The sequence below is a fragment of the Puccinia triticina genome, chromosome 11A (assembly GCF_026914185.1).
Source record: "Puccinia triticina chromosome 11A, complete sequence".
Lineage (NCBI taxonomy): Eukaryota > Fungi > Basidiomycota > Pucciniomycetes > Pucciniales > Pucciniaceae > Puccinia > Puccinia triticina.
In genome coordinates this window covers 5,266,478-5,279,897 of record NC_070568.1, presented here as the reverse complement: position 1 = coordinate 5,279,897, position 13,420 = coordinate 5,266,478, and the positions used below count along the sequence as shown (strand labels likewise).

General features: G+C 50.2%; 4 protein-coding genes across 4 annotated transcripts; 2 read left to right on the top strand and 2 right to left on the bottom strand.

The window, feature by feature from the left end:
• Positions 1-1,277: 1,277 nt before the first annotated feature.
• Positions 1,278-4,261, bottom strand: PtA15_11A510 (uncharacterized protein; the record flags this gene model as incomplete). The annotated part of the gene is made up of 5 exons (XM_053161427.1): positions 1,278-2,309; positions 2,375-2,721; positions 2,789-3,097; positions 3,169-4,077; positions 4,207-4,261. 5 exons carry the CDS (start codon positions 4,259-4,261, stop codon positions 1,278-1,280), a joined length of 2,652 nt encoding a protein of 883 aa, XP_053025374.1.
• A 228-nt stretch (positions 4,262-4,489) lies between these two features.
• PtA15_11A509 (uncharacterized protein) lies at positions 4,490-5,307 on the top strand (the record flags this gene model as incomplete). Its single annotated transcript, XM_053161425.1, has 4 exons — positions 4,490-4,553; positions 4,679-4,766; positions 4,877-5,135; positions 5,245-5,307. The coding sequence occupies 4 exons, from the start codon at positions 4,490-4,492 to the stop codon at positions 5,305-5,307; spliced, it is 474 nt and encodes a 157-aa protein (XP_053025373.1).
• Positions 5,308-7,207: 1,900 nt separating this feature from the next.
• PtA15_11A508 (uncharacterized protein) lies at positions 7,208-9,162 on the top strand (the record flags this gene model as incomplete). The annotated part of the gene is made up of 6 exons (XM_053161424.1): positions 7,208-7,542; positions 7,623-7,717; positions 7,800-8,117; positions 8,177-8,251; positions 8,337-9,065; positions 9,143-9,162. 6 exons carry the CDS (start codon positions 7,208-7,210, stop codon positions 9,160-9,162), a joined length of 1,572 nt encoding a protein of 523 aa, XP_053025372.1.
• Positions 9,163-9,801: 639 nt separating this feature from the next.
• PtA15_11A507 (uncharacterized protein) lies at positions 9,802-12,675 on the bottom strand (the record flags this gene model as incomplete). Its single annotated transcript, XM_053161423.1, has 11 exons — positions 9,802-9,950; positions 10,047-10,130; positions 10,216-10,669; positions 10,745-11,040; positions 11,113-11,296; positions 11,368-11,551; positions 11,626-11,717; positions 11,800-11,980; positions 12,068-12,144; positions 12,272-12,483; positions 12,558-12,675. 11 exons carry the CDS (start codon positions 12,673-12,675, stop codon positions 9,802-9,804), a joined length of 2,031 nt encoding a protein of 676 aa, XP_053025371.1.
• Between the last annotated feature and the right edge of the window lie 745 nt (positions 12,676-13,420).

Sequence of the window (13,420 nt, the reverse complement as noted above, 5' to 3'; positions counted from 1 at the left end):
CACCCGTTACCCTCTCGCCTGCAGATGAGTTTGACTTGGAGGGACTGGGTTGAGCTTCATCGTCGGCCCGGGACTGGAACATCGATGCGCACGCTGTTCCCATTCTGGCAACACACCAGCTTCCAGATCGATCGCATTCGCGTATCCTGTGGGCAGACGCGCGGTTTCAAGGGAGTCCCGAGCCGCGAGCCGGGCGGCTTCCTTGGATGGTGTCTTAGCCAGTTTCGAGCTCGGAACAGAGACATGGATCGTGTGCGAACTTAACTAAGTCCCTCTCTTGCCTGAGGCTTTGCCGGCAAAGCCTCAGGCGAGAGAGGGACTTAGTTAAGTTCGGATCGTGTGAGGCGGCGAGATCGCAGCACGGAGGGGTTCTTCAGAGTCCCCCTGGGAGGAATCTCCGAGTAGCCCAGTTCCAGTGTATTCGCCACTGGGTCGGAACGGTCGGGATGGAATCTTGAGGGAGCCCGCGAAACCATCCAAGGGCACTTTGCGCAAGTCGGCAATCCTGTCACATCCAGGATCAGTCGCTTCAGGAGGCTGGCTAGCGGCCGTAGAGCCCCGACGAGATCGGGCCTATGCTGGGGTGCTGATTGTTTGGCGCTTGTGATTGCCACTCGTATCTCTGAGGAGCGCTTGATGCAAGTCAACTGAGCAGAAGTCCCTCCCCTAGCGGGGGGCGCGGCGAGACAGAGACCCTGCGGGGCTGCCCCTTCGGGACTCTCACAGTGAGGCTTTGTTAAGCTCGTGACTTGATGTAAGAGGATCTTAGAACCACGCCCGACTCGCCTGCGGTTGTGAGACTGGCTATAGTTTGCTTTGGAGGTTCCGTGTTCGTGCGACTCCTGCTCATTGCTTGCCTATGGAGATTTCAGAGTCGAGCGAGACGCCGGACTTGGACATTTGAGGATAATAAAGGGTGGTCGAGACCGGATTTGTATGAGGGCTGACGTACTGGCTATCGGCAAAACTTCCGTAGCCTCTGGCAAATAGCCTGTCCGAGACAGGCTGGACTGCAAGTGGCAGTGAGACCTCCTCAACACATGTGAATCAGCCCTGATGTATGGACACGAGATGCCAGAAAAGTGCAACGTTTGACGGGTGGGCATTCTCACGACCAATCATCTATCTAATCTCAACCCACAAATAAGTATGATAAGCATCACTGAAGAATCTACTTATCGCAAGGCCGACCAAAAAGAGAGAGAGAGAGAACAAAACGAAGACTCTAACACAAAAGACTGGACGAAATAGAGATGACGGAAGAATACAGGAGAGTTTTACTCGAGGAACTGGCGGGCCAAGCGGAGCCATTGGAGCTCGGGAAGACGATCATCAGGAACAGACTGGATCTCATCGAAGACCTCGTCGAGATAAGAGCGAAAGACACGAAGGGGCTCCCTGTGGCGATTATCTTGGCGATATTCCTGGACCCATCTGGCGTATTCGGGGGCCGTCCAAGCGTTGCGTTGGTGGATGAGCAGCACCTGAGGATGGGCTTTGTCGGAGGCGGAGGGGAAGTCGGACTGGTGTTTGACGAGCAAGATGTGGACGACCAGCAGAACGTCGAGCGTCGATTGACGGAGTAGAAGTGATAGTTCGGAGGCCGTGTCGGCGAAGAGGACTTGCCGGAAGATCTTCAGGTCGTCCAGCAGTCGGGCCACCTCCATCCTTCTCTCCTCCCGCGCCTCCCCATCATCATCATCATCCTCATTATCGTTGTTGTTTTTGCTGTCGTGTGGCTGCTTGTCGATGCCGGGAGGGCGGAGGGAGGGGCCCATGCGGGCCTGGTCGTGGACCAGGAACTGGGTGACCTCGAACTCCAGCTCGGCCACCTCGCCCGCCAGGCGCAGCTTCAGCGTCTCTGTCAACGGCGTCATCAGACTGGCATGGAACAGGAAGCTGCCCAGGACCTCCGCAGTCAGCTCGAGCAAGAGGGGCTCGAGATGGGCGGGCTCCAGTCGGGCCAGGAGTTCGTGCCGGACCAGCGCCAGCTTGGCACGCAGCTCCTGCATGTACATCCCATTGCTCGACGCGTTCGTCGGCCGGAATTGGACGTGCATCTTGGAGATAATCATGTTCAGCTCCCGCGTGATCGAGGCTACGATCGGCCGGATGATCCCTTCCCGCATCTTGCCCGCCAGCTCTATCGTACCCTCCATCAGCTTCTTGATCTCCTCCGGATAGTCGTGCAGCGCCCGGACCAGCTGCCGGGACAGCTCTGAAAGGTTGTTGAAGATATCGATGTTCGTGATTTGAGAAGGTGTGGCACTCGGTCCTGCCAATGAGGTTGCCTGATAATCCGTCACAATCTAATCAAGAAACATCTTCAGCGGAATGATTCTCTTTATGTTGGGTTCTTTGGGTGGAACTCAACTCTATTCTCGACTCGTTTGAGGTAATTGTCGACGACTTCTTTCGCTTTTCTACAGACCGAGCGGACCAACAAGGGGTCGAACCTAGCCGCATCGAGCTCGTTCGCGAGCACCGTGGTGAGCTTCTCCGCCCGTCCATTGCCCGCATCCGTCATCTTCGTCATCACCCGATTCAGGTATATGTTTTCCAGCGGCAAGACCGCCCGCAAGGTCAGGATCGTCTCCGGCGATTGGCTGCTCGAGTTGTATATCGTGTGCGTGTGCAAGGAGATCCGCGAGAAAAACTCCTGGAATAGTCGCAGGAGATGCGGATAATTGGCCGTCAGGGTTTGTGCAATGAAGTTCGATGCTAATGCACACACATTAGTCTAATATCTCTCTCTCAAAAAAAATCAAGCCGCACAACAATGGCTAACTTCTTAGCGTTTCGCGAGTCTCCTTGCTCAAAGCGCTACTGAGCGTGGTCCAGAACACGGTGCTAGGACGTTCTTCGAGCATTGATCCAGAGCTAGTGACGACCTCGAGGAACGGGACGCCAGAGACCGGATCCTTCTTCCATTCCAGGACTTTCTCGAGGGTGTAGACTTTGACACAGCTCGTGCTCAGGTCGTCGATCAAGCCTTCGAGCCGGGCCCATAATGTACTCGTCCATTGGGGCAGAGTTGCCGCTGTGGGCTCGGTTCTGGCGCGGGATTTGTAGCCGAAACTGGACGTTGGTTGGGGGTCTGTGAGAGGGAAAAGGGAGTGTTAGCGAGGGGTTGGATAAAAGGGAGGGAGGGAAGGGAGGGAGAGAGACCATTTGCGCCGGCTTCTCTGGCCAAGGAATTGAGATCGAAGGCGAGCTTGATCTTCTTGCCGATGAGCTCGGTGAGTTCGAAGATCATCGAGCCTACGGAGCGGTCGAGGATGGAGAGGTTGTAGGCGGTTTGGAAGGAGGAGGAGAGCATGGCCCGGTCGAGCTGGACGAGGCCCTGGTTGAGGATCCTGGACATCTGCTCCTCGACCTTCTTCCGGGCCGAGACGATCGTCTGGACGTGTGGCTGGATGGCCGTGAGGGAGCGGATGGAGGCCAGCGTTTGTGGACTCGGCTCTTCTCCTGCTGGAGCGCTCCCCTCGATCGATGCTGTCTCGAGCTCAGAATCCAGGAGCCTCTCTAGCTCGGATAGGGTCAGGGCGCTTTCGGCCAAGAAGAGTTCGTGCTGATCGCGGGAAATGGAAGGGTTCTTTGAGGTGTCTTTTTGGAGGAGGAGGTTGGGCGGGCTAAGATCCAGTTCGGCCATCTGGGCTTCGAGGCGCTTGGCCAGGGTGACAAACCGGCTGGTTTTCCGCGAGAGCTCGGCGGCCGCCTGGTAGCGGTCCAATCTAGCGAGAGCGTCTTCGAGAGTCGCATGGCGGTTCCCGATTTTCTTGTGCAGTCTTTCGACGTTGGCGTCGAGTTGATGGAGCGCATCTTTGACCGCTTGGAGGGGCCGTTCGAGCGATGCTACCGCGCTTGCCTTGGTGAGCAGCTTCAGATGGTGGGTGCTCACCTGGGATCGGATCTGCTTCGTGATATCCTCGATGCCCAGGTTCAGCTTCGAGAGCACCGCACTCACGTCGCCCGATGCGAATTGGGAAATGTCGGTGGCATGGTAGGGCTCGTTGTTGAGCACCGAATTGGCGAATTCCTGGGGATCGAAATCTGGATCGAGATAGACTTGGTATTCTGATGTGAAAGGGGATGTTTTGTTATCAGCGTGTTATATAGCTTAATCTAATGAATGTAAAAACATGAACCTGGTCAACATGTGGAGAACGAAGGACGGCGGATGATGGCTGGATGAAATGGGTGTACCTGGTGGGATCTGATATGGATCTGATCCATCGGTCGTCGGCTGTTTGCTGTCCATCGGGAGGAGGCTCGGTTGACGTTCGTCTTGATGTAGAAGTTGCGAACAGATATGTAGCTTGCCTCCTCACCTGCCGGCAGTGGGCACCCAACGGCCCCGGTAAGAGGCATATCCGATCCGGCGGGTGCACCGGAGCTCGCGTCGGGGAGACATGGCCATGACGCACTGCCCTGCACCAAACAGCTGAACCAGCTAACGACTTGCCCGGTCTCTTCGCATACGGATGATATGGACACCGCGTACCGAAAGATAGACATCGATGCTTATGACGATGACGCAGTGACTGAAGAAGGTCAGAGGATCTTTGCTTTTGTGGTGTTAATCCAGTTGCATCTTAGATTCACTTCCCCCTTTGTTTCGGAAGAGCAACGCACTGATCCAGATTTGATTCCACTTCTTCTCGTCACCCTCATCCAGAGTTATACACTCACGACCCTAGGTCAGCGGAAGAAGTCTTGGCTGAGGCACAATCTAAGACCACTCAAGCTCGATCATTTCTGACTCGGTTAGTCTTGGCTGGTCTTCTTCAAGAGCTTTGGTTGTCCTCCACTGTCCTCCAGGAAGTCGTGATCTTCCGTACGGCTTTGATCTGAAAACTGACACCCTACCCTCCAGCGGCGATGTGGCATCAGCTTTAAAGCTACTATTAACTTCGCCACCCTACGGCCCCTCCTCATCGGCCCTTGACACCGCAAAGTCCCTGACGCTTTCCTCAGTCATCGAGACATTGTCGTCAACTCGCACTTCTGAGATTGCATCGATCGTCCAATCTTTTGACCAATCCGAACAGGATTGGCTCATGAAATATCTGTACAAGGGCATGAGCTCGATCGGAGATAGCAATTCGGCCGTCTTACTCAATTGGCATGAAAAGGTTAGTTTTAACCTGCATGATTTCTTAAAAAAAAGTGCACTAAAGGCTGACTCTCCCCCACCTGCTGCCATTTTCCCATTCTTCCTGCCACCCGGTTCATCATCACTAGCTAACGGAAGTTGCCGGAACGGGCTGTATTGTTAGGGTTATGACTGATCGCAGAAGAGTGTAAGAATTCCGGTAATCTTATCCCAATCAGAGTAAAACTACGAGACAGATCAAAACTACAAGTACGAAGCCAACTCGAAAAGTGTTTATGAAAATTTGCATGAAAACATCTGTTCTGTCTCAACCAACTTCCGATCCTCATCTCCTAGAGTCCAGGGCATGAAGGACTCGAGGCTAATGAGAAGGCAGGCTGAGAAGGCAGGCGCCTTGGCTCAAGACGCGGTGCTAGAGTGTAGAGAGCAGGAGAACGCGGCTCACTCCATCTGGTTCAGCCATAAGTGTCGACTTGAGCGGATGATCCTGAAAAAGCGGATTCGCTGGCTAGAAAGCAGAATTAACCCGGACTATTTTACTTCAATTCTAGACGGCCCAAAGGCTCTAAACGAGGTATCCAGCTTCGCCTGGGCCACGACGAGCCTCCTGAATATCAGGCAGTACCTGCCTCCCTCCAAAGACAACGCATCATATAGATTGGACCATTAACCTTGTCATCCATAAACTAGTTTCTTTTCTATCTAGCTCATCCCGTACAACGACATGGTCCCTTTTTCCCTTGCTTCTAGATTCTTTTCATTTTTATCACTCCCTAGCATCCAAACAACGCCTTTCTTTGATTTCACCTGTCGTTCCCACCCTATTTCTGGCTTTTAATGTTGTTACAGGCTGAGGCTTAGGACTGCCAATACCGAATCCCGAAGACCCATCGGCATCAGGACCCAGGCCATGGGGAGATCATCATAGGACGGCCCGCGGGTTGGTAGGCCTACCGGCGCCCTTCTTACTTCCGACTCTAGCCGGTGACACCAATACAGCCCTCCAACGGCAGCTACCAGCCGGAGACTCATGTGGCACCAACCATGCCACTCAGCCAGGCAAACCCACACATTAGCGGTGGGATGGGGCTAGGAGCGGGTATTGGGGAATTCCAAAGCTTATCCTGCCATCGATTACTGCGGCTGTTCCTCGTTATAACAACTTTACATAGTTGTTTTATTTTCCTGTTTTCTTAATTTCCTTTTCCTTTTTCGTGGTTCCCCACCTCTCTAAATTCTTCCTACGTGTTTGGCTTCGTACTCGCTACTAGTCCGATGACGATGCGGGGTGGTTTTGGGACTTTGAAACAGCCTTCAATGTACATTAATTCTACAAGTCGATAGCTTGGCTGCTTGCGGCATGCCTGAATTAATAAGACCCGAGTATAGGTACCCAAGTCCCGGGTGAGCCAAGTTCATAATGCACAATTGAAAGTTCCACAGTCCACAAAAACGGAAGGGATTCCTGGCTATTCCTGGATAGCCCCGTCCAAAAGTGAGCGCATTGAAGGGTGAGTTTCATTATCAACAGGCCTAACGCTGCCTCACTCTGCCCTCGGCCGTAGCCCTATAGCCTAAGCCGTATTGAGGTGTTTGAGAGGTGAGCTGAGTTGTTTCCAAGTTTCCAAACTTCAAGTCGGATCAGGTCGGATCGTGGTAAGGGGGCGCGGAATCACCATTACGGCAGTGAGTAGCCGTAGCACGTGCAAGCTACGAGTAATGTTTACTCTATAAACCTAAATGAACATTCGTAGTGTGCAATGCCGTATGCCAACTCCACTCAAAAAAAGGGGGGGGGGGCGAAGTTTGCAGGGTTCGCAAACAAGTGTAAGATTTAAAGCACGCCCCTGATGTCCCCCTGTCAGGTGACTCCACTACAAAACAACGCGTGTGATCTTGGCTTAAGGTGCCACAACTTGTTTCACTCTGAATCCACGACTATGGCAAGTTCTATTACATACCAACATGGGGTACCCTTCGCCGGCCCTCGGAAACAATATTTTGTATGGATATTCCGGATTCCGTTTTCTCAGACAATTTCTCTTGCCAAAAATCGATATCCATCGGGTCCTGATTCCTTCTACTTGCAAAATGGTTGCTCTCAGTCTCCTGCTCCCCTTAGGATGGTGCACTTCATCAATACTTGCAACACAGACGCTCGTGGAAAACAACTGGTGGGATGCCTTCCCATCGGAGCGTTGGCCAACAGCTGCCGATACCATCGACGGCTTCTCGCAGCAATCTCCTATCAGAGAAACTCGACACGATATGCGTTCCCTGTTACAACCTATGATGGCAGGGTCTTCAGCCCTACCCGACCGTTTCGCCGCTGGCTCCTCGTCTTTCTTGCCACTGAATCCACTAGCAGAGACCAAACATACTGAAGAGCAGACCGAAATCTCCGCAGGCCCTTTTACAAATCTGCCGTACTTCTCAAACACTCCAGCTGATGACGTCTCTAATTTCAGTGAGTTAGGGCTACCCTATTTTGTCACTTGCAAATCAGCTTACTCGAAAAACCTTCAGATTTGATCGAATCACTTTTCCCACATCATGACGGGTTTATGACGCCAGTCCTATCCAATAGTCAAAGTCATCAAGGTTAGTCTTCTGGATGCTTCCTGTAGTCTGAGAAAGAGTTAACTAACACAGTTGATCTTGATGTGGTGGGGCGACTTCCCAGCGGAGCTTTGGCCAACAGACGCTGATATATTGGCCTGGTCGCCAAAACATCTTAGCGGAAAAACTCCACTCGAGCTACACTGGCAGCGGGCTGGGGAGGCCTCCCCAGATCGACTTCTTTCCCTGTTACAACCTATGGTGGAAGGGTCTTCAGCGTTATCCGATCGTTTCGCCGCTGGCTCCTCGCCCCCGCAAGAAGTTCCACTGAATCCACTCACAGGGACCAGATACAGTCAAGAGCAGACCGGAATTTCCGAAGGCTCTCATAAAAATTCACCGCACTTCTTTAATACTCCAGCTGATGAAGGCTCAAATTTCAGTGAGTTGGTGCCATCCTAATGTGTCACTTCTCAATCGGCTTACTCGAAAGACTTTCAGATTTGGTAGATTTGCTTCTCCAACACTATCATGGTTCGATGTCGCCAGCCCTGCCCAATAGTCAAAGCGATCAAGGTTCGTCTTCTCGTCGCTTGCTGTGGTCTGAGAAAGAGTTAGCTGAAGAGTCGATCGTACTCGTTTGAATTTGATCACTTTGCAGCAATCGTTCAACCTTCCCTGGGCAGTGACTCAAACCCGTCTAGTCCGTCGGGTAGCGCTACCAGTGGTTCATCTTCGGTCCCTTTGGAGCCGGTGCTAGTTGGATCACATCAACTGGATAATCAGCCACTGCATGACCCATCAAACCAGTTCCGTCGGTCCAAGTCTTTCGAGGCATCAACCCTTCTGAATAAGAATTACGAAAGTGTTTGTCGTGACGTCAATAAAAAGGAATTCCATTGCTCCCGAAAACCTCGACGTTACCCTCGCGGCACAAAGCTGTCACCTATACACCCAGATCTACCCCTTGGAATGATGGAACCTGCGATACGGTTACCCTATCCAAGTCCCGCCCGTAAGATAGTAAGGGTTTTAGCGGCTAAGACACTTCTTGTTCAGGAACATAGGAAGATTCAAAAGCTGTACAAGACGTTGCTCTTAGAAATACACCAGCGTCATCAGTTCGCGATGCAGTTATATGACAAAACAGAATTTATGAATGAGTCTCAAGCAATTTGGTTGGACTGGCTGAAGAATGAAATCTTTGATCCTAAAGATAGCTTACCGATTTTCGGGAGCATCGAAGTTACATCCCCATACCCAACTTGGAAATTAGGAGATAATCAAAAAGAATTGATAAGATACTTCTCCCAAAAGTTCATCGAAAATCCAACAGTGGAACACACGGCAACCTACCTACTAAGGAAGTACCTCAGAGCTCATGGTCAGCGTGAGTAGACACAACACTTCATCACTAAGAAAAGTGCGCATTTCTGACCCTCTGGTTCGGTTTTTGACAATGGCTAGATTGGGGCATTGAAATTTGACCAACTTTCTTCCGGTTCGTCATCGCAATCGATGTGCTTATATTTTTCAGCGTGACTCTTGCCGTCCGTTAGAAGACTCGAAATATTTTCATTTGGGGTTCTTCCACTCGTAGCATTTAATAGCCGGGAGCTTTAATCCAGCACCATGTGGGATAATATTTAAAAACATATACATTTACCAACATCAGTTGCATAACATCACCCAGAATTTATAACCGAATATGATTTCATTGCCCAGATTCTGAACAGCATGTGAGGCTAAGAACTGAGAAACCATGTTCGCATGTATCAATTCCTTGAACTGTGGTATTGGTAATTGTGGTATTGGTAGTTGTGGTATTGGTAATTGTGGTGTTGGTAATTGTGGTATTGGTGACGTTCATCGCACGTTATCACTGACCTGATATTGAACTTTTCCTAGCTGTCAGATGCTGTGACAAAGGCCAATGAGTGTTAAGGAGAGCAGTAGCCTGCCAGATACACGCTCAAGTCGGTTGAACCATAATTCTGCCGGAAACATTTTCTCGACATACCTTTACAAGCCTAAAATACTCTTAGGTGCAGGGATTCAATCCTTTAGGTGCTGAATATAACCCAGTCGGGATAGCAAATACAGGCATCGGTATAATTGGGGTAATACTATAAAAGAAAGCCCATCATGTAAAATCCGATCTCCAAATCAGCCGGACCGGTATTTAGGCCGATCGAGTTCGCACAAGTTAAGCTCATGGCAAAGTCGCCAACCTCCTCCTGTCTGAAATCAAAAGTAGCTTTGATCCTTCTTTCCGCTTCGAGAATATTCGGTAACGGAAAAGAACATGAGGAAAAAATCAATTGACTAAGAACAACTTGTGTGAATACTGCGCCTGAAGTTCAATACCTACCTTCACTGGCAGAGATTCGTGAGGTGTAGAACCCACGGATGTATGTTGGATGGTGTCGAGGCAACTGCATACGAATGACTGGATCTGAGAATAAGATGTACTCATCAGTCACTAAAGCAGGTTGGATTTATTTATGCTATCAACAGAAGAGGGAAATCATGCGAAAGACCTTTTGTAGCTGTGCCAATGACCGTAAGGGCCTGGGAGGGTTTGGAATGGCATCCATGAAATGCGGGTTGGCTACCAGAAATGTACTCGAGGCCGCTAGATGTATGTTCATCCTCATCTTGATCACCTTGGCTCTGATGTATTCCTGCTACAAGCTGCCATTCAACCAGTGCATCCTTAGGCAACTCCGATACCTCGAGGAACAAGACTGGAATGTCTTTGTCGTAGAGTGAGTTGGTATGTTGCCAGACCATCCTAGCCTGCTCAAGATGGGAAATGTCTACCATGTAACAGATAATGCTCTCGATCGATTGTGGGCCCTGGAAAGTGGCCAGAATACGTCGAGCGTGTTGAAGCGACAGAGTAGCTTCTTCCAAGAATGATGATGGCGAAGGGAAAGTTAAAGTTGCCGGTATTAGACCAATTTGGCCCGAGACAAAGATCTTGGATCCCACCTGTTTGTGAACGGCATGGTCCGCATTAGTGCTATTCCGCCGAAGTCAAATCGCAACAAGTCATTGTAAGCTAACCATTACTGCCTGTGAATACGGACCTATGTTTGCTGGAGCCCAATATGACCGACTCTGTACATGCAAGGCCACTCTGGCTTGGTGGTTAGGATTATTGGCTGGCCGCCGTGCAACAGCGTCGAGCATAACCCGGGCGTTCCCAGGAAGAATATTTGCAACACAAGCCCTTGTGGGGGGTGATGTCCCGAATTTTGTAGTATAAACACGATTGACCTCGGAGAAATACGTCATGGAACTTAAGTGAAGGTTGATGTGAGCAATGTCCACGAAGGTGAGAGACGATTTGGCAAGAAGTACTAGATAATGATGGTCAATTGTGCGAGGGGGTTAGCGGCACATCGAATTTGGTTATGAATGATGTGCTTTACCTTCGAGATGATTAAAAACCTCCTTGACTTCATTTTCTAAGGTCTGTTCAATTTGATTGAATGGCAGTGACGAAATCGCACCGAATATTGAAGCTATGACCACCCAGTCACCGCACATGGAGACACTCGATTGTCTGCTTGTAGTCTCGCGGAGGCTTGTATGGATGGACTCAAGCGACTGGACCTAAAGGTACCCGTAACAATGGGCTGGAGACCAGGAGCTTTCAGTAGAACACCAGAAAAGGTGTTACTTACTTGGTGTGATCCAACCTCATGCATTATCTCGAGTGACTCCGAGTCAAATAATGGAGGTACGGTCACCGCATCCAAATTGGGTGCGCTGTTTGTTTTCGGAGACAGTTTGGCCGATAGTAAGCGCAAATATGCCACCGGCGCGATATTTGAACTTTCATCATGATGAGCGAGGAACGTTTTCTCCCTTATAGCGCGTGCATAAGCTCCTCTGGAATGAGCCTCGTGAGTTGTGCGAAGGGGGAAAGGTATCGAGCTCACAGTGAGATCCTGCTGTAAAACAGCGGACAATCAAGCGTGTAGGTTTCGTACTCCCCTCCTTCCCCACACACGTGCACCCCGTACTTGCTATTCTGCCCGACCAACGAAAAGAGCGTCAACGGTTCGGAGGATGAGAAAACTCAAAGCCTTCAGATTGAGGAAAGATATACCTACCAAGCTGGTCAAGATGGGCTCCATTTCGGCAAGACTCTTGCCTAAATGGCTAGGCATCAGGCCAGCACCGGCAACCTTGATCAGCACCGATTCGACAGGTGCTCCAACCATCTCACGCAATAGCTCTGCCTGATCCCTCTGCCATAGGAAGGCAAGCACTGTCAAACCGAGACGTTGGCATCTGGATCGTGTGATGATGAGCTCAGATGGCGGTACTTGTGAGCCAAAAAGAAGAAGAAAAAGAAGAAAAAAAACCTTAACCACCCACACATACTCCACTCGAACGCGTTGATAGCTGGACAGTATTGCACCAACGGAGACAGCAGTGATCTCCGGGTAGATGGACTGTATAATAGCGATGTCACACAAAGGATGGGCAAGGTGTAGTGGTTGTTAGAACAATATGATAAAATTTCATCGGATTCGGAATAGCGAGACTACAACAACTAGGAATCCGCAATATGAGCCACACCTTGACCCGATTCAATAAATTGTACATGTCTTCGGTCTCATCACCCTCTACGCCCTTCATCAATCCCTTGTGGGACCGGGATCCATACTCAGATCCGAGTTCCAGCGCAGTGCCTTTGATTGTTTGGCGATGTAATGGGAGCCGGAGGGCTTCGGCCACAAGGTGGATTCCATCTTGCCCCACGGTTTGATAGAGATACGAATCAAGTTCATCTAGGACAAGATACGTGGTCGTCAATCTACAAGCACCATGGTATACGTAACAAGAGGGAAGGAAGGAACTGCACCTGTTCCTGCCTCCGGACCCAGAGTCGCTAGTGCGACAATGTCATGTCCATTCTTGACACAGTGACACAAGTTATAACAGCTATCTTTTCCGCCGCTGAGGAGTCCAACGACCTTCATTAAAGTGTTTTTTACCTAGAAAATCAACAGATGTATCTCGTCAACTATGGTATATGATCATCTTTCAAGGTTTTTCAACCCAATCACATAGACCTCAAACAGAGAGAAAAGTATATATAGCAACTGTCCTCTGGACTGGAGAGTATCCAACCCAAGAGGTTCGTGAATACGGAGTCTCATGTGGAGCCAAAGACCATCGCGAGCTGCTCTTTGGAATAGACCCGTACCGAAGAAGTTGCATAGAAATGGGGGAGGCAGAGACACTTACTGGAGAGAGTCCTCGAAAGCCTTTGGTTGACTGTTGACGCCAATGCTGGCCGGGGATGACAAAATTTTCGGACAGTAGCAGGAAGGAATGGGTGCGGCGGGGCTCACGGTGGGTGGGCAAGTGTGAAAGCTGTGAAAGGTATGCTGAAATGCGCGTGAAAGCTGATGTACATGGCTGTATGCATGAAAAGAGTGAAGAAAAAGGGAACACGACGAGCAAGGCAGGGTCTTTGGCTATAAAAGTACCCTGCCGCTACATCCAGACGATAAGGAAAAACTGGGGAAAACTCAACATCAACCACCAAAAACCGACCACCCTTCAAAACATCCAAACATCAAAAATCCTAAAAATAAAAATAAAGTATCACCAAAAGTATCATCATCTTATCTCCCTGTTCATCGTTATTGGTTCCTTCCTCTTAACTTTACCTCTTTCCCCATCCTCCCCTTCTTACATCCGAAACTTTAAAGATTGAGT